This window comes from Petaurus breviceps, unplaced genomic scaffold (assembly GCF_028583685.1).
Source record: "Petaurus breviceps papuanus isolate PSGF00001 unplaced genomic scaffold, PetGlider_PUasm1.0 213, whole genome shotgun sequence".
NCBI lineage: Eukaryota > Metazoa > Chordata > Mammalia > Diprotodontia > Petauridae > Petaurus > Petaurus breviceps.
This window is the reverse complement of record NW_027185860.1, coordinates 13,888,108-13,913,696: the sequence shown is the minus strand read 5'-3', so window position 1 is coordinate 13,913,696 and position 25,589 is coordinate 13,888,108. Positions and strand designations below refer to the sequence as shown.

At 36.8% G+C, this 25,589-nt stretch overlaps 1 protein-coding gene across 5 annotated transcripts in view; it reads right to left on the bottom strand.

The window, feature by feature from the left end:
* Positions 1-25,589, bottom strand: part of EPHA3 (EPH receptor A3) — a 531,109-nt gene that overhangs the window by 385,934 nt on the left and 119,586 nt on the right. For all 5 annotated transcript variants that reach the window (XM_069093931.1, XM_069093930.1, XM_069093929.1 and 2 more), the window contains exon 3: positions 1,457-2,117. In XM_069093931.1, coding sequence (XP_068950032.1) covers positions 1,457-2,117 — 661 coding nt within the window. The remainder of the gene's footprint in view (positions 1-1,456; positions 2,118-25,589) is intronic.

Here is a 25,589-nt window from a genome sequence, read left to right as displayed (position 1 = left end):
ATATCCCTTTCAAAGATTTAAATAACATGAGACTTTGTAATAAAAATATTGTTTACTCTCAGTTTCTTTTTTCATTTCCATAAGCAATGTATATAGAGTAAAAGCAAACTGATATCATGTCTTATTTAGTGTGTTGGGACAGAACCATCAAATACCAAGGCAAACTCATTGCTTCCATATGTAATTAGAGCCTAGTGACTCAGCAAATGACTCCTCCATGGAAATAACTGCTTTGCAGAGAAAACAGGCAGCCCTAAGTATTATCATTCAGATGACAGTCTGAAATGGGCAATATTCCATTGCCTGTGATCACAAAAATTTTAATATTTTCTTTTGTAGGTATATAAACAAGTTTAAAATGCCACAGATGTATTTGTTAAATAGCCATTGTTTGCATTGTGTGAAATGTCAAAACATTTTGAAAAACAGGTCAGTCTACATGTGGTGTGTCATAATTTAAAATTGAGAAAAGACATATACACACAAAAATACAAAATAGCTTTCACTGCTATTTCTATAAAGCCTTAATGCATATAATGCAAGTCAAGTAAAGAAAATAAATATTGAGCTCAGTTTCCCTATGGATAATTTTTTTTCATGTGATGATGTATGATGACTCAAATCAATACATATGGTAAAAATTCATTACTACTTTCTAAAACTTGAATTGGTCACACAGATAATAATATGAAAGCCCAAATAATGCATCATAAGCTTTCATCAATAGCAATCACATGCTAAAATGTTCCTTATTTTTTATTATAAAGAGAATAAACTTCTAAATGGTTAACACTCAAGGAAAGTTCATCTGGCACCAAGATCTTATTGAAGTAGAAATCATTACTTACAGAAATAAAGTAAATATTACTATAAGTTATCTAAATAGCAACATTAGTGGTCATCACAATTTGTCAGGTCTGTTATTATAACACTCACTGAGTGCCGACAGTGTAATAAAGTTTAAAAATATGAGATGCATTTGCCCAGTTGGCCTATAGCTAGATCCTTGGAGGAACCAAGGAAAAATAAATATGGAAGGAACCAAAGTAGGTCACACTCTACTCTTGACATATGCACATGTATATAATGCACAGTTTCGCTGATCTGGAACTGAAAGGAATCTCAAAGTACATCTTATCCAAAAGAGGCCCAGAAAAGTTAAGCTGTTTAGAAGTTAAGAGGTAAAGAAGTAAGGATAATCAGAGATGGGATTTAAATTCACACCCTTTGCCTTGGAAACCAGCTCTCTTCCTACTATACAACAAATGTGGAGTTACTCTTTCTTGGGAGTCATAAATTAACAAAGCAAAAAGAAAAACAAATCATTTTTTAAAATTATAATCCACTTTTGTCATTTCATATACATTTGAAGAAAAAACAAACAATGGTTTCTCTAAGGTGAATTCCCAACTCAGAAACAGAATAAATATAAGCACTGATTAAAGCATAGTGTTACCTTGACAAACATAGCCCCTTTCTTCATGGCCAGCATTGCATAAGCACTTGCCAATGGGCACCAGCCATTCCCCTTCTGTGCTGCAGTACATTCTGGGTGATTCCTCCTCCTTGGAATTATTGACACAAGAACCTCGGACTTCCACCAGGGATTGGGAGTCCATAGGTACTGTATCCGGAAACATTGCCAGGTTCTTCACTGTAAAAGGGCACTTTTTAAAGTACACTCTCACAGATACTAAGGCAACACAGGCACCAACATCTTGAAAAGCCAAATAAAAGCCTTTACTGTTCACTGGGCCTACCTCTCGAACTTCAGTGTTGAGTTTGAGGATACGGTCGCCCAGGTCCATCTGTGTGAAGCTTTCATCAGCTGCAATTGTGTCAATCTTGGTAAACTGATGTTCTCGGAATTTGACCCCATGGTCATCATCTGACTCCATGTAGTAGAGGTTAAAAGTCTCCTTGCAAGTACCCAAAACCATTGGGATACTATTGCAGTCTCTTAATGTAAACTTGAGTTCCACATAGATCTTCTGAGCTGAATTTCTTGGAACCCAGTTTGTTCTCAGCCAATTATTCTGACTGTGATCCATAACATTGCACACCTGGTAGGTCCTGATAGGGGTGTAATGCTCATCAACCCCACTGATCTCTTCCCACTAGTTTAAAAAAACAAACAACAAAAGAAGAACTGATTAATAGAATGATTATATTTGAAATGAGATATCAGTATCTAAGTAATTTCATAGAAATTTTAAATACACACAAAAAATAGACACCATTATTTCTGTTGGTGGCATCACTTATTTTTTAACAAGTCTCATGTTGTGCTTTCTTCTTTATTTCTTTCATCTAAGTACATATCCTTAATACTATATATCTAGATTTTTGACATAGATTCTCACTATATCTTTCTGAATCCATTCTCTTCTACTTCCAATTGATCATGAATATCAACACCAAATTTATCTTTTTTAATGTATATCAATCAAAGCACGTTATTCCTCTGCTCAAAATTCACCAATGGCTTCTTATTGTCTCCCAAGTACAAATCAAATGCCTTAGTCTTAATCAAAATTATTTTACACTCTAGTTCCACCCTACCTTTCCAACCTTCGTCTCTTTCTTTTATGCACAAAATGGAATAGTCTCTACCCTCTAAAATTGTACTATAATTTCTGCCACCATGTCTTTGTTCACATTATTTCCTATGACTTTAATCCTTCCCCGCCATATTCATTTCTTGATGTCAGATCATCTTTGAAAACAAAGGACAAATAGAACCTGTGAGTAGTCTGAGCTAAGTGAATTGGGAGCCAGCCAGTGAGGTAACTCTGTTTGACCTCTCCCTCTCCTTCTCTTCTCCAAAGGAAGGTAAATTTTGATGACTGGAAGCTCCCCAGTTAATTTGGGGTTTCCTTCCTTCCTTCCTTCCTTCCTTCCTTCCTTCCTTCCTTCCTTCCTTCCTTCCTTCCTTCCTTCCTTCTTTTCTCACCTATTTCACTCTGAAGGTCTTAGACTGAACCCCAAGAGGTCCCTGCCCAAGCTCCACTTAGTGGCTGTCTTTTGGGCCGTCTTGGCTCAGAGTGAAATCAAATAGTAACTGTTTATCTTTTGGCCAGCAAACATGAGGGTCTTCCCCTCCCGTTTTATTTATTTTTTTAAAGGGGCCATCCCTTGACTAACTTCCTAAAGAGGCATACTCACTGAATGGGCATTGCCTCACTCAAAGTGAGAACCTGAAAACGCCTTAGACTAAAAGGGTCAGGGTCTCCCATTGCATCCTAGGCTGCATATAGTTGTGCTATTGAATATCAGGCCCCTGGATGCAGATGGCTTTGGAGGAGAAAGTGAAGCTGGTGACCTTGCACATCCCTCTCTCACTCAAATCAGAGTCAACTGCAAGTCATCATTTTCCTGATGTCACGGTCCTCTTGGAAAATGGACAAAAACAACCTTATATTCATGAATTGACTTCCCTGATTTCTCCCATCAATATCATATTTTCTCATGAGCCTCACAAAGTACTCTGATGTGTACAACTATAAAGGACTCATCATGTCTCATAGTTATCTTTGTATTTATGTTGCCATGAGACCAAGAATTAAGCTTAAATTTCTCTTTATTCCACTATAGACCACAACATATGGTAAAAGATCCTTGTAGTATAACTGAAAGGGTGTGAGATTTCTTGTCAAAAGACATGTGAGATCAATCACTGCTTCTCATGGTTACTTGCTGTCTGATCAGGGACAAGTTACATAACCTCTCTGGATCTCAGCATCACCTATCTTGCATGGTTGTGACAGTCAAATGAGATCATGTAGCATACTTAAAAGTTACTATCATTAACACTTATTCCTCGATACCTGTTTGCTGAATTGATCTGAATTAATTAGCAGTAAAAATTCAACCATTATTTCTCACTTAGGTAAAAGCACTAAACTGGGGTTCTTTTAGATTAAAAAAAACACAATTCTGGGAAGTTTTTTCTTGGCCTAGAAAATGCCTGTCCTCGGCTTTCCATGAATAAAATCTAGATAATAAACTGGAGTCTCTCACTGAAGTTTAGTCTAATTGTCTATGCTTCCTGGCACAGATTTTCCTTTAGATAACCAAGATTCAAGTAAATTGCATGGCTTTATAGCTCAAAATCAAGCCCAAAGAAAATAAGGAGCAATCCAATGTCTTTGCTGAAGGGGTAAAAAAAAAAAAGATGATCTTAACCAAATTTGTTTATTTAGGAAAAAGAGACTAAACTGCCATAAATCTATCAATCTGTTGGTTGTTTCCCAGAAAAAAAAATAACTAGGTTTTGGGTCCAAACTGGTGTTTTGCCAAAGAGTTTTGAATCATCATGATAACAGTTCACGTCTCACCATCTATGCAATTAATTTTCTTTAGACAGAAATTGTAAAGATTGAATGAATGTTAAAAGATTCAGTCACATCAAGTGATGCTCAATGACCCAAAGCAAACTTTGGAATTACCCATTAGAAAGAGGAGAGAGACAACATAAGGCAATTGCACCTAATCCCACTACACATAGTAATCACCTTAAATATTGCATATAATAAACATGAAAGAATGCTGGTAGAGTTACAAAAATGTGTACAGACATTTGTCTCATGTAAATTGTGTTAGAGAAGGCTGTAAGCTATTTTCCCTAAGGGTTTTGTTTTGTAACATTCATCTCAGCACCAATAAAGAACTTATAAAATGGAGAACTGATAAAATTCACAAGATCCTAGAGGTAGCTGGAGCTGAGTTGAGGGAAGACCTTATCTTATTGGGAAGCATGATGAGTCCAAATCATTACTTTAAGGTTTTCATATAATATCACCCCACCATAATCCATGATTCATTTATTTCTTTTTTTATTTTTATTTTTCAAACGCTTTATTAACTTCTGATTTATATCATTCATTTCCAACAGATTTTGAGTTACAAATTTTCTCCCCATTTCTTCCCTACCCACGGCCTCAAACTAGCAGTCCCACAGGATATTCCCTCCTACCATCTGCTCTCTCCCATATTTTCTTCAATACCCCTTTCGACTTCTCCAGTGGATCTCTATGCCCCAGTGCCTGTATATGTTGCTTCCCAATTACATGTAAAATAGTATTAACATTAGTATATATATATATATTTGATTTTAAAACTTTGAATTCCAGATTAATTCCCTTCCTCCTTTGATGCCTACCCTTACTGGGAAGATAAGCACTTCAGTATAGGTTGTACATGTGTAGCTAATGCAAAACAATAACAAAGTAGATATGTTGTAAAAGACTGACTATATTTCCCTCCCTCTTATGCCACCTCCCAATTGTTTTATTCTCCGTCCCTTTTCAAAAGTGAGTGCTTCCAAATTCCCTCCCCTGCAGCCTGACCTCCCTTCCATCATCCCCCCTCTGATCCCCTTCCCCAGCTACTTTCCTGGAGGGTGAAATACCCTATTTAGTGTGTATTTCATTCCCTCCTCAACCCAAATTCAATGGGAATATGGTTGACCCATTCCCTTTTGCCTTCCTATTCTTCTTCTACATTGTAAACATTATCCCTTGCCTCTTCTATATGAGATAGTTTATCCCATTCTATCTCTCTCCTTCTCCTCTCATTATATTCCTCTCTCACCTCTTAATTTCAACTTTAAGTATCATCACTTCCTATTAAATTGGTCCTGTGCCCTATATCTATGTATACCTGTAAACATATATACACACATTAACATATGTATTCATATGCCCATATACAGTCATATATAGACATATATATATATATATATATATATATATTTCTATTCCCTTCAACTACTTCCATCAGGTACAATTATCATTTTTCCAAGTAGGAATATTAATAGCTCAAATTTGATAAGTTCCTTATGATTTCTTTTCCCTGTTTACCTTCTCATGCTTCTCTTGCTTCTTGTATCTGAATGTCAAATTTTCTATTCTACTCTGGTTTTTTCAGCAAGAATGCCTGAAAGTCCTCTATTCCACTGAATGACCATGTTTTCCCCTGAAACATGATACTCAGTTTTGCTGGGTAGGTGACTCTTGGTTTTAATCCCAGCTCCTTTGCCCTCTGGAATATCATATTCCAAGTCCTTCAATCCCTCAGTGTAGAAGCTGCCAGATCCTGGGTTATCCTGATTGTGTTTCCACAACATTCAAATTGTTTCTTCCTGGCTGCTTGTAATATTCTCTCCTTGATCTAGGAATTCCAGAACCTGGCTATAATATTCTTAGAAGTTTTCATTTTGGGATTTTTTTAGGAGGTGACCGGTGGATTCTTCAACCTCTATTTTGCCCTCTGGTTCTAAAATATCAGGGCAGTTTTCTTTGAGAAGTTCCTGGAGGATGATTTCTAGGTTCTTACTTTTGGTCATGGCTTTCAGGTAGTCCAATAATTTTTAAATTATCTCTCCTGGATCTATTTTCCAGGTCAGTGGGTTTCCCCATGAGATATTTCACATTGCCTTCTATTCTTTCATTTGTTTGGATCTGTTTAACAGCATCTTGATTTCTCATAAAGTCATTAGCTTCCATTTGCTCCAATCTAATTCTGAAGCAATGATTCACCTCATTGAGCTTTTGAGATTCTTTTTCCATCTGGCAAATTTAGCTTTTTAAGCCATTCTTCTCCTCATTGCCTTTTTGAGCCTCTTTTGCCATTTGAGTTACTCTATTTTTCAAGGTGTTATTTTCCTCAGTCAGGCAGTTGACTCTCATTTCATAATTTTCTGGCATCCTTCTCATTTCTCTTACCAATTTTCCCTCTATTTCTCTTATCTGCTTCTTAAGGTCTTCTATGGCCTGTAACCAGCTCATGTTTTCCTTTGAAGCTTTTGGTGCAGGAGTTCTGACTTTACTGTCTTCCACCTGTTCCATGCTTTGCTCTCTTTTTTGTCCCCAAAATAGGAGTCTAATGTTGGAATCTTCTGTCTGCTTTGTTTCCTTTGCCTGGTCATGTCACCCCTCAGTCACTTGACCCCTGGGCTTTTTGCCACAGTAGGCCTCTGCCACCAGACAGGGGATCTTTCGTCCCAAAGCTTGGGTTTTATCAGCTGCTGGAGGTATTAGATGGGTGCCCTCTCTGAGTTCTCCACACACTCTAGGAAGCTGGACCCACACCCAGGACCTCCACCCTAGACAGCAATCTAGATCCAAGAGGGTTAAAGCAAGAGTGATTACCCCTCAGACTGGTGCTTGGTCCCCCGATGCTCTGCAGGCCAGGAACTAAAGCTGCCATATGGTGCTGGCTGGCTGTGCTGGCATCTCAGGGGCTTCTCGCCCTGGGGACAAAAGCCATGCACTCCCACTTACTGGATCCCAAATTCCAGACTACATTCACCTCTAACTTTGTCCTTCACATCTACGTGTTGATAAATCTGGAAACGGCCACAGCTGCTGCTGATATTGAGTCCCACTGCTGGGGCTTGGTCAGGCCTGCCCTGGGACTAAAACCCTGGCATGGGGCTGGGCTCGGCTCCCAGAGCACTGTGATGTCCAACTCCTGCTGGCCTGCCGGGCTGTCCTCAGTGAGAGGTTAGCTTCTCTGTGTCATTTTTGGATTCTGCAGTTCCAAAGTTTTTTTAGAGTCCCCTTTTTACATGGGTTGGAGAAGGTGGAAGCCAGAGTCGCAGGGAGGTCATGTTTCTACTTCACCATCTTGACTCTGCTCCCTATCTCATTTATTTCTTTTATTATTTATATTTTTAAATACAGCTGCTCATCTCTCTGTCAGAACAACAGAAGTCCCTAATAACCTTATCTGTAGTACTTCAATAGTCTCTTCACTATATTCCTTGATTCCACTCTCTTTTAAGCTTTTAAATCTATTCTGCAAACCAGATTCATTTAGGATATGTAGAATAATACATGCAATAAAATGTAGAACATACAAAATAGGTGTTTCTTTATATAGTGTACTTTTTTTTAAAGCGATCGGGGTTAAGTGACTTGCAGTGTTTCTGGGTGGGTGCTAAGTATCTGAGCCCGGCATTCGATCTCCAGGTCATCCCAACACTGGAGCTGGTGCTCTTACTCGCTGTGCTACCTGGCCATCTCTATATAGTGTACTTTAAAAAAAATTCTTCTCAGAATGTGCTTGTGAAGAAAATCTGAGGGGTGCAAACTAGTTGCACATATCACGTTGCTACTGGGAGTTTTGTAAATTCAAAATTCTCTTTCAAATCTAAGATTTCCAACATCTCACCTTTGATTCATTGGTTCTTTCTAGGATTTATGTTAAAGCAAAGGAAATATTTATCCTTTTCTTTTTATAAGCAGAAACAAACATTCCATAAGAGCTATTCTATACAAAGTATGACATGAGAAACTGTTGGGAGTGTGGCAGAGATGAGTGCAAAATATATAATTCATGCATTTTTACTAACATCACATGTAAAATGCTAAGAGCTACACACACACACACATAAACACACACACATGACAGAAAGAATAAGTTCCAGGAAACCAAATTTTTAATGACTACTTCAATATCTTTACAATGTGTTTCTACACATTCACAAAATTTAATACAATGAGAATAAAAACTCACAGGGTAACTTGGTGGTTCAGTAAATAGAGCACTGGGCTTGGAATCAGAAAGATTCCTCATTGTGAGTTAAAAATCTGGTCTCAGTCACTTACTAGCTGTGTGACCCTGGGTAAGTCATTTAACCCTACCTCAGTTCCACATCTGTAAAATGAGCTGCAGAAGGAAATGATAAACCACTCCAGTATTTTTGCCAAGAAAATAAAAAATGGAGTCACAAAAGAGTTGGACATGATGAAAAACAACTTAACAACCTGACAACAAAAAACAAACATAAAAACTCAAGAGAATATAGTGCTTTCTGTGTAGTACTTGTAAAAAATGAAATCATAACATCATAACTCACAAAATGTGAATTTACTTTGCAATTATATGTACACACTACGTTTTCACTGTACATGTGCATTAGAATTCACTGCGAACAACTAGAATTATTATATACTATGAGCAACACTAGGCTATATGCTAAAGAAGAAAAGACATGCTCAGTGGTGGACTTCAATGACTTGATGTAAAATATTATTTTAATTATGGTTATCTCATCGTCACTTAACATTTTTCTTCTCAATTCTAATTTGGCAAGCTAATGCAAGCTCTTGGATATAGAGATATAAATTGCAAGATAATGCAAACAGCACGGGTATGTTCTTCACATAAAAGGTTGCAGAGAGCAATTATCACTTCATTAATTTGTAATGAAGATTAAATTGCTTGTAAGTGATGGTAGACTGCCATGTCAGACCATTTGCAAAAAACAACAAATCCTCTAGCATTGTGAAGCATTAAGGACAGAAATAAAATCCTGAAATTATCATTTGCTTAACAATTAAAAACACATACACTAAATGAGACTACTATTTTCATGCTTACTTCTGTCATATCAATAAATGACCATGTTTAACTCTATCTTCCTATTTTAGAAACATTTGTGTGATATTCATAATTCATTGTTAATTCATCATAGCCACGAAGATGTTTTCCAGATCAAAAGTCAACTCTGAAAAGAGAGATAATATACGAAACTGTGCCGTATATATATTCTTTCCTTCCAGATGAGGCACAGCTCTTTCCTTATCTTAAAGAAACACTTCAAATGAATTTTAAGAAGTAATATTTGGGGGGGGGGGGCGGCTAGGTGGCGCAGTGAGTAAAGCGCTGGCCTTGGAGTCGGGAGGACCAGAGTTCGGTTCCGGCCTGAGACACTTAACACCCACACAAAAATACTAGCTGTGTAACCTTGGGCAAGTTACTTAACCCCAATTGCCCTCCAAAAGGCAAGCAAAAAAAAAAGTTATATTTTCATTTAACAAAAAGAGACACAGACATACAAGCCACTTAATGTATTTTCTTGAGACTCTGAACACACACACAGACACACACCACACACACACACACACCCACCCACCCCTGTGTGCGCACACAAACACACACACACACACAAGCACACTCTCCCAAGGCAAAACATTCTAAAGCCTGACCTTCAAATTTCTAGTCTCCGTGCCCCATTAGACCTTAGTGCTACATAATTGTTTTCCTTGCTCTTCCATAGATAGAATGAGAAATCTTCCGATGCATCCTCCTCCTTAAAGAAGCAATTCTGAAATCAATTCTCAGCAGAAGGAATCATGACCTTTACACTGAACTTGCTTTTCCATCAGGATTGCTTAAGAGACCTAAGGGAACTCTCAATTTCTACTTTCCCTAATAGCAGCACACTTTGTTGTCACCAAGAGAGTCAAGGAAACATATAGTTTTAATAATTAATTGGTACTTAACATAATAACCATCATTTTCAGAAACCCTAAATTATAGTAATCACAGATTTATACTAAATATTTAATTGTCACTGGGATAACATTGTTGGCTAGTTGCTGCTATCATTAGGATAGTTAATGATGGAGTGTTGAAAAGCACTTAAAAGTTTCTTTATATATTCAATTACAGCATGGGAATTTAGGAAAACAAAAGGCATATCTCCCCCTTTCCCCGATTCACAATTTACCTTACAGGAATATACCATGGGTTGATACACATATTCAGTAATGAGTATACCATTTGTAGAAGGAACTGACCTGACTTCTTTTTTTTTTATAAGCAATCGGGGTTAAGTAACTTGCTCAAGGTTACACAGCCAGTTATTTCTGGGTGTGGTGCTGAGTATCTGAGTCCGGATTTGATCCAGGTCATCCCGACACTGGAGTCGGTGCTCTTACTCGCTGAGCCACCTGGCCGCCCCAAACTGACCTGACTTCTATGGATCATAGGATCATGGGATTTAGAGCTGGAAGAGACCTCAAAAGCCAATCTCTCATTTTACAGTTAAGGAAACCAAGTCCCAGACAACTTAAATGACATTCCCAAAGTGACACTGACATTATCCGTTACAGTCAGGATTTGAATCTAGGTCTTGTCATTCCAAATTGAACCATTCCATTGCACCATGAAGGAAAAAGGCTAATAAATATGTCAAGAGACCTTAGTCATCATCTTGCCCTTGATACTGACTCACTATGTGATATTGGGAAAGTTAATTTGGCTTCTCTGAGCTTTGATTTCCTCAACTATGTGATCAGTAATCAGTGAGGAGTCTGGACTAAATTATCTATGCAATTCCTTCCAACTCTAAAATTATGATTCTTGCCTCCTGGTGATGCAATTTTTGCATCTGCTTTTGTTAAAGGCAAGAGGAACTGTACTTTAAAAAATAGTGATGAACTACCAAGCACTTTTATGTGAAATGAAATTCTACCCAGAGTTCTTTCTAATTTTTCCTTTCTTTCCTCAAGTATCAAATTTTAGAATAGATTTCTATCATATCTCTGGGTAATTCTCCTCTTGTCCCTTTCTCTCTCTTGATTCTAAGGAAAGGAAGTTTTGCAATATTTTTTCTTAAATCTGCAGCTTGTTGTCAGCATTTCCAGGCCAGACAATTCTTTTTCCTTGGCCTTTAACCTATGTGGGCCTCATTTTCCTAACCTGTAAAATGAGGGGTTTGAACTAGAGGGGCTCTGTGGTACTTTAAAGTTCTAATTAATTAATTGATAGCGGTTGCATGAAAACTGGGTTGACCACAATGTTCTGTTGTCATCCTTGGAATTTAAGAGACAGAGACAGAGAGATACAGAGAGATGAAGAGAGAGACAGAGGGAGAGAGGAAAGACAGAGACACAGAGAGAGGCAGACAGAGAGAGAGAAAGAGAGAGAGAGAGAGAGAGAGAGAGAGAGAGAGAGAGAGAGAGAGGTTTAAGCCCTTCAGATATCAATATTAAGGAAGGAACTTATAAAGTAGAATTAAGAAAAAAAATGTGAGGATGTGAGGAAGGATCTATTTGGAAAAACAAAACAAGGATTCACTGGAGTCAAGCTCTTTCCTTACAAAAATTAGATAGGATCTTCTGGAACAAGGTGAGTCCCTGGGTAGAAAGGAATTATGGATTAAACAAAAGAAATTGTTTAGGTTTTAAAAGTACATTCATAATATACATGCCTTTAATCTTTTTGTAGAGGAACTAATAATTATGCAATGATATGAATTCAGTGGGTTGTAGTAGGAAAAACACTGATCAAATAACCAGAAGACCTGGGTTTTTTTGTTTGTTTTGTTTTGTTTGTTTGTTTGTTTGATTGATTGATCTAATCTCCTCCACTAACAAGCTGTTTGTTCTTGAAAAGTTAACCTGACTGTTCATTCTCAGTTTTCTCACATGTAAAATCTAGTTTAGTAATCTGCAACCTCATAAAAGCTGTAAGGAATTAATGTTAATATAGAAAATATAATTTATTGATGGTCTATACTACTTTGTATCTACCTGTAAAATATTGAAATGGGAATGGGGATTGGAAGATCTTCCCTGTCCATTACTAAGCCTAAGGGAATTTGAAGACCTTCCCTGCTTTGAAAATATACTCTGCTCCCTAATATACTGAATATAGTCACATGGAGCCTGTGGGGGGAGGAGTTTTCTGAAGGGTGGAGGAGAACTTACAGGAAGCTGAGCATCAGAGCAGCTAGATGGTGGGAGTGAGAGGATACTCAGGCAAGAAGACAGGCTTGTGAGTGAAAGTTGGGGTTTGACAGCTAGGCTTGTGTTGGTTTGTGGGAAATATAAAGGATATTGTGGCTCTCTGCTATGTTGTGGTGCATTAAGTTCTATGTTGCTATAAGGCTTTCAGGTTCTTGGTTTTGGGATTTGGTTTTCTAGTATCTGAAAAAATGTTTTGCTTCTGTCTTCTACATGGAGAGTCTATTGTATATGCAATTAAGCACCATGCAGGGTACTCAATAATAATATTTAATAGAAATAATTAATAGAAATATTTCTGGAGATCATGGGTGCTGAGAATATTGCATTGGCAGCACATTTGGTGGCAAATATGGGATCACAAGGTATCAGATGGATTTGGAGGAAAAGGGGATTTAGAAGAAGAAATTTGGAGACAGAAGAGATTTAGAAGAAGAAATGGCTGTCCCAGGATGGAAGAATTTAACTTATGCCTCCCTAGCAAGAGGGTGGTCTAAAAGTACCAGACTATGTGAAAACTGGTAACAGAGTGTACAGAAGGGAGAACTTAGAGATTTAGAAATGTTTGCAAAGAATACCAATAATACCTGGGAGAGAGCTGGATGCAGTGTGCAAGAAGGGCTGGGTTTTACTAACTGGTAATGTGTATTATATAACAGGTATTATGTGTAAGAGTAGAGACAATCTCTTACAAGAAAATCTCAAATGCAGAGAGAGTTGGCTGTGTTTCAGCATTTAGACTCTGCTTTAGAAGAGCAAACAGGAGGGTCTCAGGTTGTAGAAGGGAGGGCTATTGTGAATTTGGCTCATAAAAAAAGAAAAAAAACCTAATAAGAGGAATGTGCAGGCCTCCCTGATACAGACTGAGTCCAGTTGCTATGACAATGACTGCCAGAAGAGTGATACAATGTTACAGAGTGATACAATGTTTCATGACCAAGATTTTATGAGGTGAGAAGCTCGCCCTATACTGAGAAGAAAGCAGGAGAATCAGGGAGGCCAAAAATTATCAGGGAGATAATTGAGGATTTCACTCAACAAGCAGATACCCCCAAAGGATGGGAGAATCACTGGTGTCTTTGGATGGTAAGAATCAGTGATGAAGGAGTCAAAGGAGTAAGGGTAGATAATGTGGACTGTTTGAAATTTATAAGTATTTGCAGAATCCTTTTGTCCAGCAAACTTTTAGAGATTTTCATATGGCCAACAGACTTAAAGTCAGAATAGACTGATAAGAAAATAACTACTTACTGCTCTCCTTAGAGCAGGGGTTGATTTTGGAAAAATTGATAGTATTCCATTGAATGAACTATATAAAATGTGTTGAGATAAAGGGATTAATGTCAGATGGAATTGAGAAATAATCGCTGCCCCTACAGATACTCTCGAGCCATTGTAATCAATTTCATCACACCTTAAGGGAGGGCAGGAAATTGTCAAAGTCCCAGCTCAGATTAAAGAAATACACAGATGAGATTACAGACCACATATCAATCTGACTATGTATTGGAAAATTGAATCAAATACTGTAACGGGGCAGGGGGGCAGAGGCCTCTTTTATTTATGGGAAGTCTGACAAGTTCAAACATGAAACCCCTATTCCAATCACAGGACTGGGAGGGGCTGAAATATCAGTCAGACAGGTCAAACTAATGATGAAAATTGGCCAATTAGCTAAGAAAAATATACTGTTGGTATTGTACCCATTTCTGAATATATCACTGGAATAGATATATTGAGAGGTATAATCCTGAATTTACCTGAAGGAAGATACCAATTTGTACTAAGGAAGATAGGAATTAAGACACTTTTAGTGGAAAAATAAAAATGGACCCATTTACCTTACCTGAACCTTCTGAAGTAATTACTTTAAAGCAATATTGTGTGCCAAGTGGGCAAGATAAAATTACCAATACTATAAAGGAATATATTGAAGTAGGAATCTTAGTACCTACAACCCCACAATGGAATAATCCTGTCTGGCCAGTAGGAAAATTAAATGGGACATGGAGAATGACAGTTTATTATAGACAATTGAATAAGGTGACTCCTCCCTTTTATGCTGTTGTTGCAGATACCAAAACCTCAATAGAAAGGATCCAGAAATATAATGGGACTTGGTATGCATTTAATGATTTAGCCTATGCTTTCTTTATCATCTCAATAGACTGTAAACAATGGGACCAATTTGCTTTCACTTGGTAGGGCAGACAATATACTTTCATTCACATGCTACAAGGATATCTGCATACCCCCACTATCTGTCATAGGACTGGGGTTGAACATTTGGATGAATTAAAGCTACCTGGTGTAGAGCTTACCAACTACATTGATGATACACGAGGGAAAATGTAAAAGAAGTGGAGAAGAGTTTGACACTTTTAACTGATAATATTAAAAGTAAAGGGTAGGAAATTAACCCTGCAAAGATTCAAGCACTAGTTCAAAATGTAAAATTTATGTGTATACAATGGAAAAAGGGGCTGAGAGAGATTAGTTCAAAAGTCCCACAAAAGATTCAGGATTTTCCTATCCCTATCAATAAAAAAGAAGCCCAAAACTGTATAGGATTATTTGGATATTGGCAATATCACATTCCACATCTGGGACAGATTTTGAAATATATAAAGTTACTTAAATAAAGTTACTCAGAAGAAATATGAATTTGATTGAGGACTTGAGCAGAGCAAAGCTTTGGAAGAAGCCAAAACTGCTATATAATTGGCCCTAGATTTATGGCCTATGCAAAATGGCCCTGTGGAATTACAAGTGACTCTACAAGATGATTAGGCAAGCTGGAGTTTATGGCCGAAACAACAAAGCCAAAATATCCTTTTAGGATTTTAGTCTAGGAAACTTCCTTCATCTGGAGTTCCATATACAGCTTTTAAAAAAGCAGTTGTTTTCTGCATATTGGACCTTGGTAGAGACTGAACAACTTACTTTGGGACATGAGGTGATATTAAGGCCTGAAATCCCGATTATGACATGGGTAATGAGTACCCCAGCTTCCCAAAGAATTGGACATGCCCAAGAGGCCAGCATAATTAAATAGAAATAGTATATTCAAAAGAGGGCTAAAACAGGCAAAAGTGGAGTTTCTATTCTACATGAATCTATAGCAAGCATTGAAACTGAGGGAAATGATACATCCCCTGAACCAAAGCAACAGTTGATACAGTTCTTAGTAAAATGGAATGAAGGATATTAACTCAAGAAGAGAAGAAACATGCATGGTTTACTGATCAGACAGCAAAATATTTGAGTCATAAAAGACATTGGAAAACAGTAGCCTATAATCCATGCACTAGGTGCACTTTGCAAAGTACTGGGATAGGTGGAAGGAGTCAATAAGCAGAACTTATGGCAGTACATGAAGTCATCAAAACAGGAGAGTGAGGACAGTGTCATATTTTCACTGATTCATGGGCAGTAGTTAATGGGTTAGCTACATGCATGCCCATGTGGAAAAATCAAAATTGGGAAATTCATGGTAAACAAGGCCGGGACAAAGAATTATGGGAAGATATTTGGGACATGTCTTTGGTTACGACCTTATCAGTTTTTCATGTAGATGCTCATGTGGCCCTCACCACTCCAGAATGTGAGTACAAGACAACAACTTATGATCCAGGTACTAGCAAAATGGGTCCACCAAATGGGTGGCCATCTAGGATCCGCACTACACACTGGTGGCCACAAGATCAAGATTAGTATCTCTCATTCAATGTTAAAAGAGATAGCAGAGGAATGTCATATATGTTAACTGGAAAAAGAACAAACTGTTCCTCAGGTAGTAACTGGAGAGATAGCAAGGAGAAAAGTACCAGCCCAAATATGGCAAATATATTATATTGGTCCACTACCACTAGATAAAGGATGCAGATATATATGTACTTGTGTTGGCACCTATTCAGGTATACTAGTGGCTTGTCTTTATAAGAATGCAACCCAGAGGTGCGGCTAGGTGATGCAGTGAGTAGAGCATTGGCCCTGGAGTCAGGAGGACCTGGGTTCGGATCCAGCCTCAGACACTTCACACACACACACACACACACACACACACACACACACACACAAAACAATAACAACAACAACAACAAAACTAGCCATGTGACTTTGAGCAAGTCACTTAACCATAATTGCCCTACCATTCCCCCTCAAAAAGCAAAAAATAACCCAAAAGAATGCAACCCAGAAAAATACCTCTAAAACTCTAGATCTCCTAAATCTATATTTTGGAACCCCAATGCAGATTCAAAGTGAGAATGCGTAACATTTCATAGGTAATGAAATGAAGAAATATTGTATATTAAACAGTACAGAATGGATATATCATATTCCATAGTATGTAATCTGAGCCAGCTGAAAGAATGAATGGATTAATGAAAGAACAGTTAAGGAAGATTAAGTTCTAAAAATCCATATAAACATTGGAAAGATAATTTGTTCACTGCTTTACGTAATATGAATAATAGACTATTGGAAGGACGTATGCCTTTAGCCAGAATGATGACCCCAAATGGTTGAATGTAATGGGAATGGGAATTTGAAGATCTTCCCTGCCCGTTAATAAGTCTAAGAGAATTTTAAAACTTTCCCTGCTTTGAAAACATACTATGTCCCCTAAAAGGCTAAATGTAGTCACATGGAGCCTGTGGCAGAAGGGGTCTGCTGAAGGGTAGAGCAGAGCCCACAGGAAACTGGGAGTCAGAGCAGCAAGATGATGAGAGAGAGAGAGAAGATGCTCAAGCAAAGAGAAAGGCTTGTGAGTAAAAGTTGGTGGTTGCAGCTTGTGTTGGCTTGTGGAAAGACTAAAGGATATTGTGGCTCTCTATTACATTGTAGTGCATTAAGTTCTATGTTGCTATGATAGATTCTGTTTCCTGGTGCTGAGATTTGGTTTTCTACTATCTGAATAAATGTTTTGCTTCTGTCTTTTACAAGGAGAGTCTGTTTATATGTTATTGAGCACCATGTAGGTATATGTGAATATTATATTGATGCTACAAATACATACCTACTAAAAGAGCTAGAATAAATGATTCAGTCTTAATGGCGTTTATTTTAAATTTATTTTTAAAGTGTGTGTGTATATATGTATGAAAATAAGCATTTAAACCTACTGGTTTGATGTTTAGGATTCTCATCTTTGTTTTTCTATAGCAATCTGAATGCATATCTCTCTCTCTCTCTATCTATCTATCTACATATATATGACACAGAATAGAGATTACTACACATTTATATTACATAGTAAAAGAAGAGGTATAGGCTAGCTAAATGTGCACCCTGAGTATGTATAAAAAAGCTCAGTATATCCCACTAAAATATGATGTTCTTTTTCAATTGTTTCAGTTCTTTCTTCATGACCCCATGTGGGTTTTTCCTGCAAAGATACTGCATTTCCTTCTCCAATTCATTTTATAGATGAGGAAAGTGAGACAAAGATGGGTTAAGTGACTTGTCCAGGGTCACACAGCTAGCCAAGTTACTAAGGTCAGATTTTAACTCAGGAAGATAAAAGCTTCATAACTCTAGGCCTAGCACTCTATCTACTCCACCACTCAGCTTCCCCCATTAAAATGTGCAGAGTTAATGAAAACATCTTATCTGTCAATGCTAATAATTAGTTATTGTGGTCACTGAAATATATAATTGTACACAAAAGATACACTTATTCTTTATAAAGACTTAAATTTATGCTGAAACATCCCAGACACTTGGAGTAAAGTAAAAAGAAAATCCATATATATTTGTATATTTTACTGTTAATCTCAGATGCTAAATTCCATAATTAAAAAGTTGATAAAGTAAGGGAAAAGTGTTTTATCTAATATGAGGCCTTGATCTTAAATAATCAAGCTGTCCTTTGTTTGATAGTACCTATTAGTGACAGTTAATATCATAACCCAGTCCTGTTATCAAATGCATACATACCTATATAAACAGAATGATGAGATAACTTTCCAGGAGCTATGATTTCTGAGGTAGGGAATCTGTAGGAAGCACAAATCCTTATAATCTAGGGAAAAGTTAAGCCTGAGGATAACTGACACTGGAAGGGAAATTCTGGAATCTGGAATGCAGTGCAAAATGCATAGAGCAAAATAAAAATGAACTGCTAGACATAGATTCTCTGCCAGGAGACATAACACACTAGTATTATACCAGAGTGGCAAACATTCCAAGGGATACGTACTATCCAAACTCTCTCATCACAAATATTTTGTTCAGTCGGTTGCTGGACTTTTTCTTCTGTGACAACTTATTTCTCATTTGGTAATGGAACTTTATTTGCCTTCTAGAAATTTAGAGACTATTTTCTAGAAAGTCTCTCTTTCATAATAAAAAGATAGATTATTTGCAAATAAACACCATTAGAAAAATCATATACCTAAAATTATTCCCCTATACATGTGGAAGAACAACTCAACAAGGAGTAGATCCAAATGGTTGCCAGTTTATCCAGCACTTTGCTAATGTTAACATTTTTGAACTGAGATTTCTCAAAACATCTGGCACAAAGTAGGTATTTAATTAATTGATTTAATTTAGCACTGACGGAACATCGTAGATAATCTGATCCAACACCATCAATTTAAAAATAATGAAATATTTTATCCATACAATAAATGCCCATAATATCTCACAATAAAGTTATCATATGGTATTTATTCAAGAACTCTTTCTAATTTCTAAATCTATACATACAAATATTAATATTTGAGTAATAATTGCTCTTTCTTATAAAGTAGATAAGTGATGAGACTACCATAACTGACTTTCTGAACAAATGTTAAATATGAAAAAATATAGTTCAAATGGATTCCTCTCCACCCAACATATGAATGCTAAAAAATAATAGTAGCAAAATCTTCAAAATACATTTTAACTCATTTGGAATGAAAACTGTACTAAGATGGGCATTTACAAGACTATTACAAATGACAAATGGCTTAGAAATTAATGCAATAGCAATGACAGTGTCTCATTTCATATGAATTGTGAGATTCATGTCATTTCCTGCTATGATAATGAGTCGCAGCCACAGTAATTTATTGCAATTTTTAAAATTTCTGTGGTGAGCTCATTGGCAAAATTGAAATTAACTTCTGTCATTACAATACATATGCTAAGTTTTATTGATCTTGTATAAAATAAAGAGCTGAAGACCAAGGCTTTATTCTCCTGCTTCCTCCTTTAACAAAAGTAGCATGAATCATTGAAATATTCATTGTGAAAGTGAGCCCCTTTTAAATAAATTCAATGTCATGACAGTCAAACATTAAATTTTGCTTAGCTTTTCTGGTTGTTTGCTGTTTTGGTTTTCTGCTGTTCTGCCCCAAATCATATGTATTTAATATTGTATTGAAGTAATTTTAACTCTTTAATTGCTACTTCATATTATTCAGAGCTCAAAATAAATTATCACAGGTATACAGTAGTAGAGCAAAAAAGTAACATTATTTTCTACTATTGACCATCTGCACAAAAAATGAAAGATAATATAAAAAGTAGTGAAAAATTCCATTTTCTCCAAAATGATAACAGGACTTTATAAATATTTCTCTCATTTGCTTTTCAAGTTAATTCTGAGATGTAGACAATACAAGTATTATTCTTCCCCTTTTTTGGATGAAGAAACTAAAGATTTGAGAGGTTGAAATGGTTTTCCCAAGGTCATACCTTGTAAGTCATCAAGGTAGGATTCAAACCAGGTGTTATAGTTGCTGTAGAGTTTTTTTTTTTTCAGTTATATCTGACTCTCTGTGACTCCATTTGGGGTTTTCTTGGCAAAGATACTAGAGTGGTTTGCCATTTCCTTCTCCAGCTCATTTTACAGAAGAGGAAACTGAGGTAAACAGAGTTAAGTGACTTGCCCAGGGTCACATTGCTAGTAAGAGTCTGAGAGCAGGTTTTAACTCATGAATATGAGTATTTCTGTCACCAGGTCCAGCACCCTGTTCACTGTGACACCTAACTACCCCAGATATTATGGACTCTGCATCGAATGTTCTTTCCACCACGGTTCCAGTGCTCACTGTTTCAACTGAATATCACCTCATTGTCCTTTCATAGGTTAAAACATAATTAATGTAGTTCCATCGCAGACTCATTATTGAAAAGGGATCTTTTTTGTATAATGAGATCTTCTAGATGCTCTTATCTGTAGAGTACATTGCATTGATTGCACCAAGATGCAGAACATGGTGGAAAATCGTGAAAGATTCAAGATCACTAAAAGGAGTTTTTTCTAACCATATACACAGGAAAGACAGAGTTGATGAATAAAATCTATTGAAAGATTTCAAAACACACTTGAATGGCAAATCTATGGGGCTTGTTTATCAGACAGTATAGACAAATAATTTAACAGAGTTCAGCAGGAAGCGGAGAGTAGAATGAGGTACCTTTGGAAAACTGCAAAACTCCTTTACTGATCTCATGCTTCCTATAGAATTAAGGGCCCATCATTTCCTATTAAATCGATGGTCCTCTTGCGATACAGTAAGCCTGAGAACTCAACTGACTTTGAAGAATTAAAAATTACTATTACACAGAATGATGGAGAGATATATAGCATATAAGAGAAGGATACGGCAAATAACTAATGAAGAACTCCACAGGAGAATAGGGGTAAAAGAAACAATGTAATAGGAAAAGAGAAGATGGATGGAAAACCAGAGTGCTCTACTGGTACTTCCATAAAATCAGAAGTCAGTGAAGAAGGTCTCCAGAAAATTGCAAGAACCACTGGGGAAAGAGGAGAGAATATGGACAAGAATCAAACAAGATGAATGTCAATGGACAGGTTTTGACTTGTATCATTAAAAAAAGCTCCTGAATCAATGAAATGATGGACACATTTTAAGTATGTGAAAAAGACATAAAACTGTTTTTGATAATAGCTGTTGAGACAACTGTTCTCTCAGAATTATGATAAAATATGGAGTATACATAATTATTCCTATTTGACAGGTAGCAAAACTGGAGAATAGCAAAATGAAATGCTTTCCAAGTTTCCACTATTGAAACAGAATGAAAAAGATTGAATATTTTAGTTCTTGTTGTTTTCTAGCTGGTAAAACTTTTTATAAGGTCATCAGAAATTGTTCTGACAAGAGTGGTTTGTTCAGCCAACTCTAAACTCAATAAATATAATCAGTTTGAAGAGATAGCTGAGTATTTAACTGCCTTCTATTTTCACTGCAAGCAAGCTTTCTACTTCATTCCATAATAAACATCTCATTCCAAGGGAAATATATGTAATATAAGATGTTATCTGACATATCCACTTCCTGTAATTCAAAAGTATAAATACTGATCTTAAAAAAAAATTCCTTCCTTCTTGCTTCCAATGTGGGCCAGTTCACCCCTCCTTAGACTACTTGATAGTCCCCTACTCTCAGAAGTTCACCATACTGTGCCAGATTTAATGAATGTACGTTATCAGCTTTAGGCCCACTATCCATCAAAACGTTTGACCTCAAGTTATCCATCATTCTCTGTCTCCCCAAAGTGACAGAAAATACAGGTGTGTGTGTTTTTTCTTCCTTCTAAAAATGTCCCAATCAGCTACATTAAGAATTGTAATATACCTATAGAAATTACTACACAAAGCTAAGTAGCTAATAATGATATACACTTTGCTTACTTATTTATTATTATAAAATTATTAGGATATTAATTATTAGGATAAGTTGTATAAGTAATGAAATATATGATTCTTGCCACACTCTAAATGAACAATCCATGAAAATGACACTCAAAAATATGAAATGTGTTTACAAAATAAAGTACATTGTGTGAATGTGTAATGTACAGTGAGTGTTAACATTGTGTTGTGTGTAATCATGGGTAGAGTTTTTCTTAAAAAGGGAGTTTATATAGGTCAGAGAAGAGGAGAGTCTTACAGGTAGAGATGAGCATATAAATAGGCATATAGATAGAAATAAGCTAATATGGTCATAGGATAGGAATGAAAATTGAGGGACTAAATTATCACAAGACTTCAAAAGCTTTGCAGGGAAATTGTATAGATGTGTGCATCTGCATGTTATGTATGTATATATGTGCATGTATGTGTATATATACATATATGTGGCTGCTATATAATACCAAACATATTACAGTAAACATAGCAGGCATTATATTAGTGCTTGTTGAATGAATGAATAAATGAACACATTCTTTAATTAATGAATGATTAAAGCAACAGATGAATAAGAAGCACTACTGGATTACTACAGGTTTACAAGCAAGGCAACATCATGATAAAATGATGTTTATGCCATTCCTTGTGCATATTTGTTGTCTCTCCGATTAGATTATGAGCTCCTTGAGAGAAGGGACTGTATTTTCCTTTCTTCATGTCCCCTGCACTCAGTACAAACCAGGCACTTCATAAATGCTCACCAGCCAACAATTCAAGTTCAGCACTTTTTCTATTATACTACATTGCTTCCCTGTTGTCAATAATTTATGATTTGGTTTTAAATGAACTTTCACCTTCTTCCTTAATAAAATTTTTCAAAGAAGGAACTTCTACCTACAAGAAAATAAAGTCAGGGTGGCTAGGTGGCACAGTGAATAGAGCACTGGCTCTGGAGTCAGGAGGACCTGAGCTCAAATTTGACCTCCAATACTTAACACTTACTAGCCATGTAACCTTGGGTAAGTCACTTCACCCCAATTGCCATGCCCCCGCCCCCCAAAGAAGAAAAAAACACAATAAAGTCAGGTAAGGTAGAAAACTGATCAATTTAGAATGAGGCAGGAGATTTCTCTTTGGAAATTCACTAAACTACACATAAGAGCTGAAACAAAGGTGAAGCTGAAGCATGGTGAAGAGAAGGCAAATGTTCCTCTTCTTAGAAGCTGTCACTATCAATGACAGTCATTCACACAATTGTATTCACTATCAAAGCCTTACCCTAAAATACCAGGAAAGAATATTGAAGTAATAATTTGTATTTATGCAAATAGTGCTTAAGTATGTATTATGAAATGCTTCATTCCTGATCCAGCAGGCAACCGGTTATGGTTAGAAGAAAAGAATAAGCATTCTACTTGTTTATATTCATGTTGTTACCCATTAGGAAAGGTTTTGTAGGATATATCATGTTCAATTTCACAATCTAAAGGTAGTGGCAGAAGAAGAAACCACCATCAGGTAAACATGATTAAACTGAGGCAGTAAAATAGTATCCACATGTTCCATTTTAGAAGTAAATGCAAAGCACAGGACTCTTGTGATGGACACAGAACATTTTTTTAGAGGGAAATGTAAAAGTAAACATTTTGAGCTTACAAAAAAGTCTCTGGCTTTACAATAAAAATATTGTAACAAAAATACTCTTTAACAATTTGATCAAAAAAGAAATGAAAGGGAAAAAAGAAGGAAAGAAGGATGGAAAGGAGGGACAGAAACTTTTTTAAGACTAATGTTCAATGTTATTTTCTACAAGATTGCATTTGGGAATTTGCTCAGCATTTTCAGTAATTTCTAGCTACTCTTGTGCAAAAAAAAAACCAAAAACAAATCAACCACAACAACAACAAAAAAGTTCTCCCCTGGCCCCCTTAAAAATACAACTTAATAACGGTTTTCTTCTGTTGATGCAATTAAGGTGGGCATCAAGGAAAAAAAAACATAACATCTTTAAAAAGAAAACTAAGGAATAACTAGAGGCTTGGTACAATACACAACTGAATTTAAGTTGTCTATAGCAAAATACTGGAAAGACTTAGTCACAAGAAGTTGCATAGAAGATTATTCTTGCTGAGTTGTTTCAGTCATGTCTGCCTCTTCGTGGCACCAGTTTTCTTTTGCTCTTGTTTTTGTTTTGTTTTGTTTTGTTTTTTGGTGGGGGAGGATACTGGGGGGTTTACCATTTCCTTCTCAGGATCATTTTACAAATGAGCAACTAAGGCAAACAGTGTTTAATGACTTGCCCAGGATCACACAGTTTAAAAATGCCTGAGACTGGCATAGAAATGAGTCTTCCTGATTCCAAGCTCAGTGCACTTAGCTGCCTGCATAAAAGACAGCATCAAGGAAATACATGTTTAGAAAGAAAGATATATAAATCACGAGGTAAGAGCAAAAGTCAGGATGTTAATAGTCCAAGTGCCACATTGGTACCCACAGGATATTAAAAGGTCTAGAGAAAGGCCTCCAGTGTTAACAAAAGTATATGAAGTATTAATGGAATATTATGGATGGGGATTGCAAAACATAAGATAGAAACAGGTGACACAATTAGTGGGAGTAATAATAGTAATAAGTAACATTTGATGAGTTTTTACATCAATAAAACCACAGATATTAGAGCACTGAAGTAAAATTAGCATAAAAGTATCAGAAAATAGGAGAATGGAAAAAGTTTCTTCCCTGTCTTCCTTAAAATTCCAACTAATGGAAGATGGCAGAGTAAAAGCAGGAACTTACTTGAGCTTGCACCCAAACCACCTCCAATACTTATAAAAATGACTCTAAATACATTTTAGAGCTACAGAGCCCACAAAATGACAGAGTGAAACAAACCTCCTAACTAATGTCAGCCTGACAGGCTGAAAGGAAGGGTGTATTGGAATGGGCTGGGAGTGGAGTGCGGTCCTGCATTCACTGGTGACACAGACCAGTCAGAGCAGACCTCAGGGGACTGAATCACTGGCAGCTCTGGAGGTTTCCAGACTTCTCAAAACTTAAACACCAAAAAGAAAGTAAATGGTCAGTGGGGAAACTTTGTTGGAACTGGGTGAGAGAAGAGTGTGGTCCAGCCCTCATTCCCAGGACAGCAGAGGTGGCAGTGGTTGCAGCCACTGTGGCAGTAGCTGCTTGCAAAGCTCTTGGTCCACAGATGATGGGGGTAGAAAGTGGCTGATCACAGGGCAAATGCAGGAATGTCTTTGCTAGTGCTGAGACAGTATTCTTTTGCTTTGCCCTTCTTGATTCTGGGTTGAAGTCTTGGATAGTGAGGAGTGCTGGCATGGCAAAGATTGTGGTGGCTGTGAAGAGGGTGCCCTCTTCACAGTTCTGAGGCA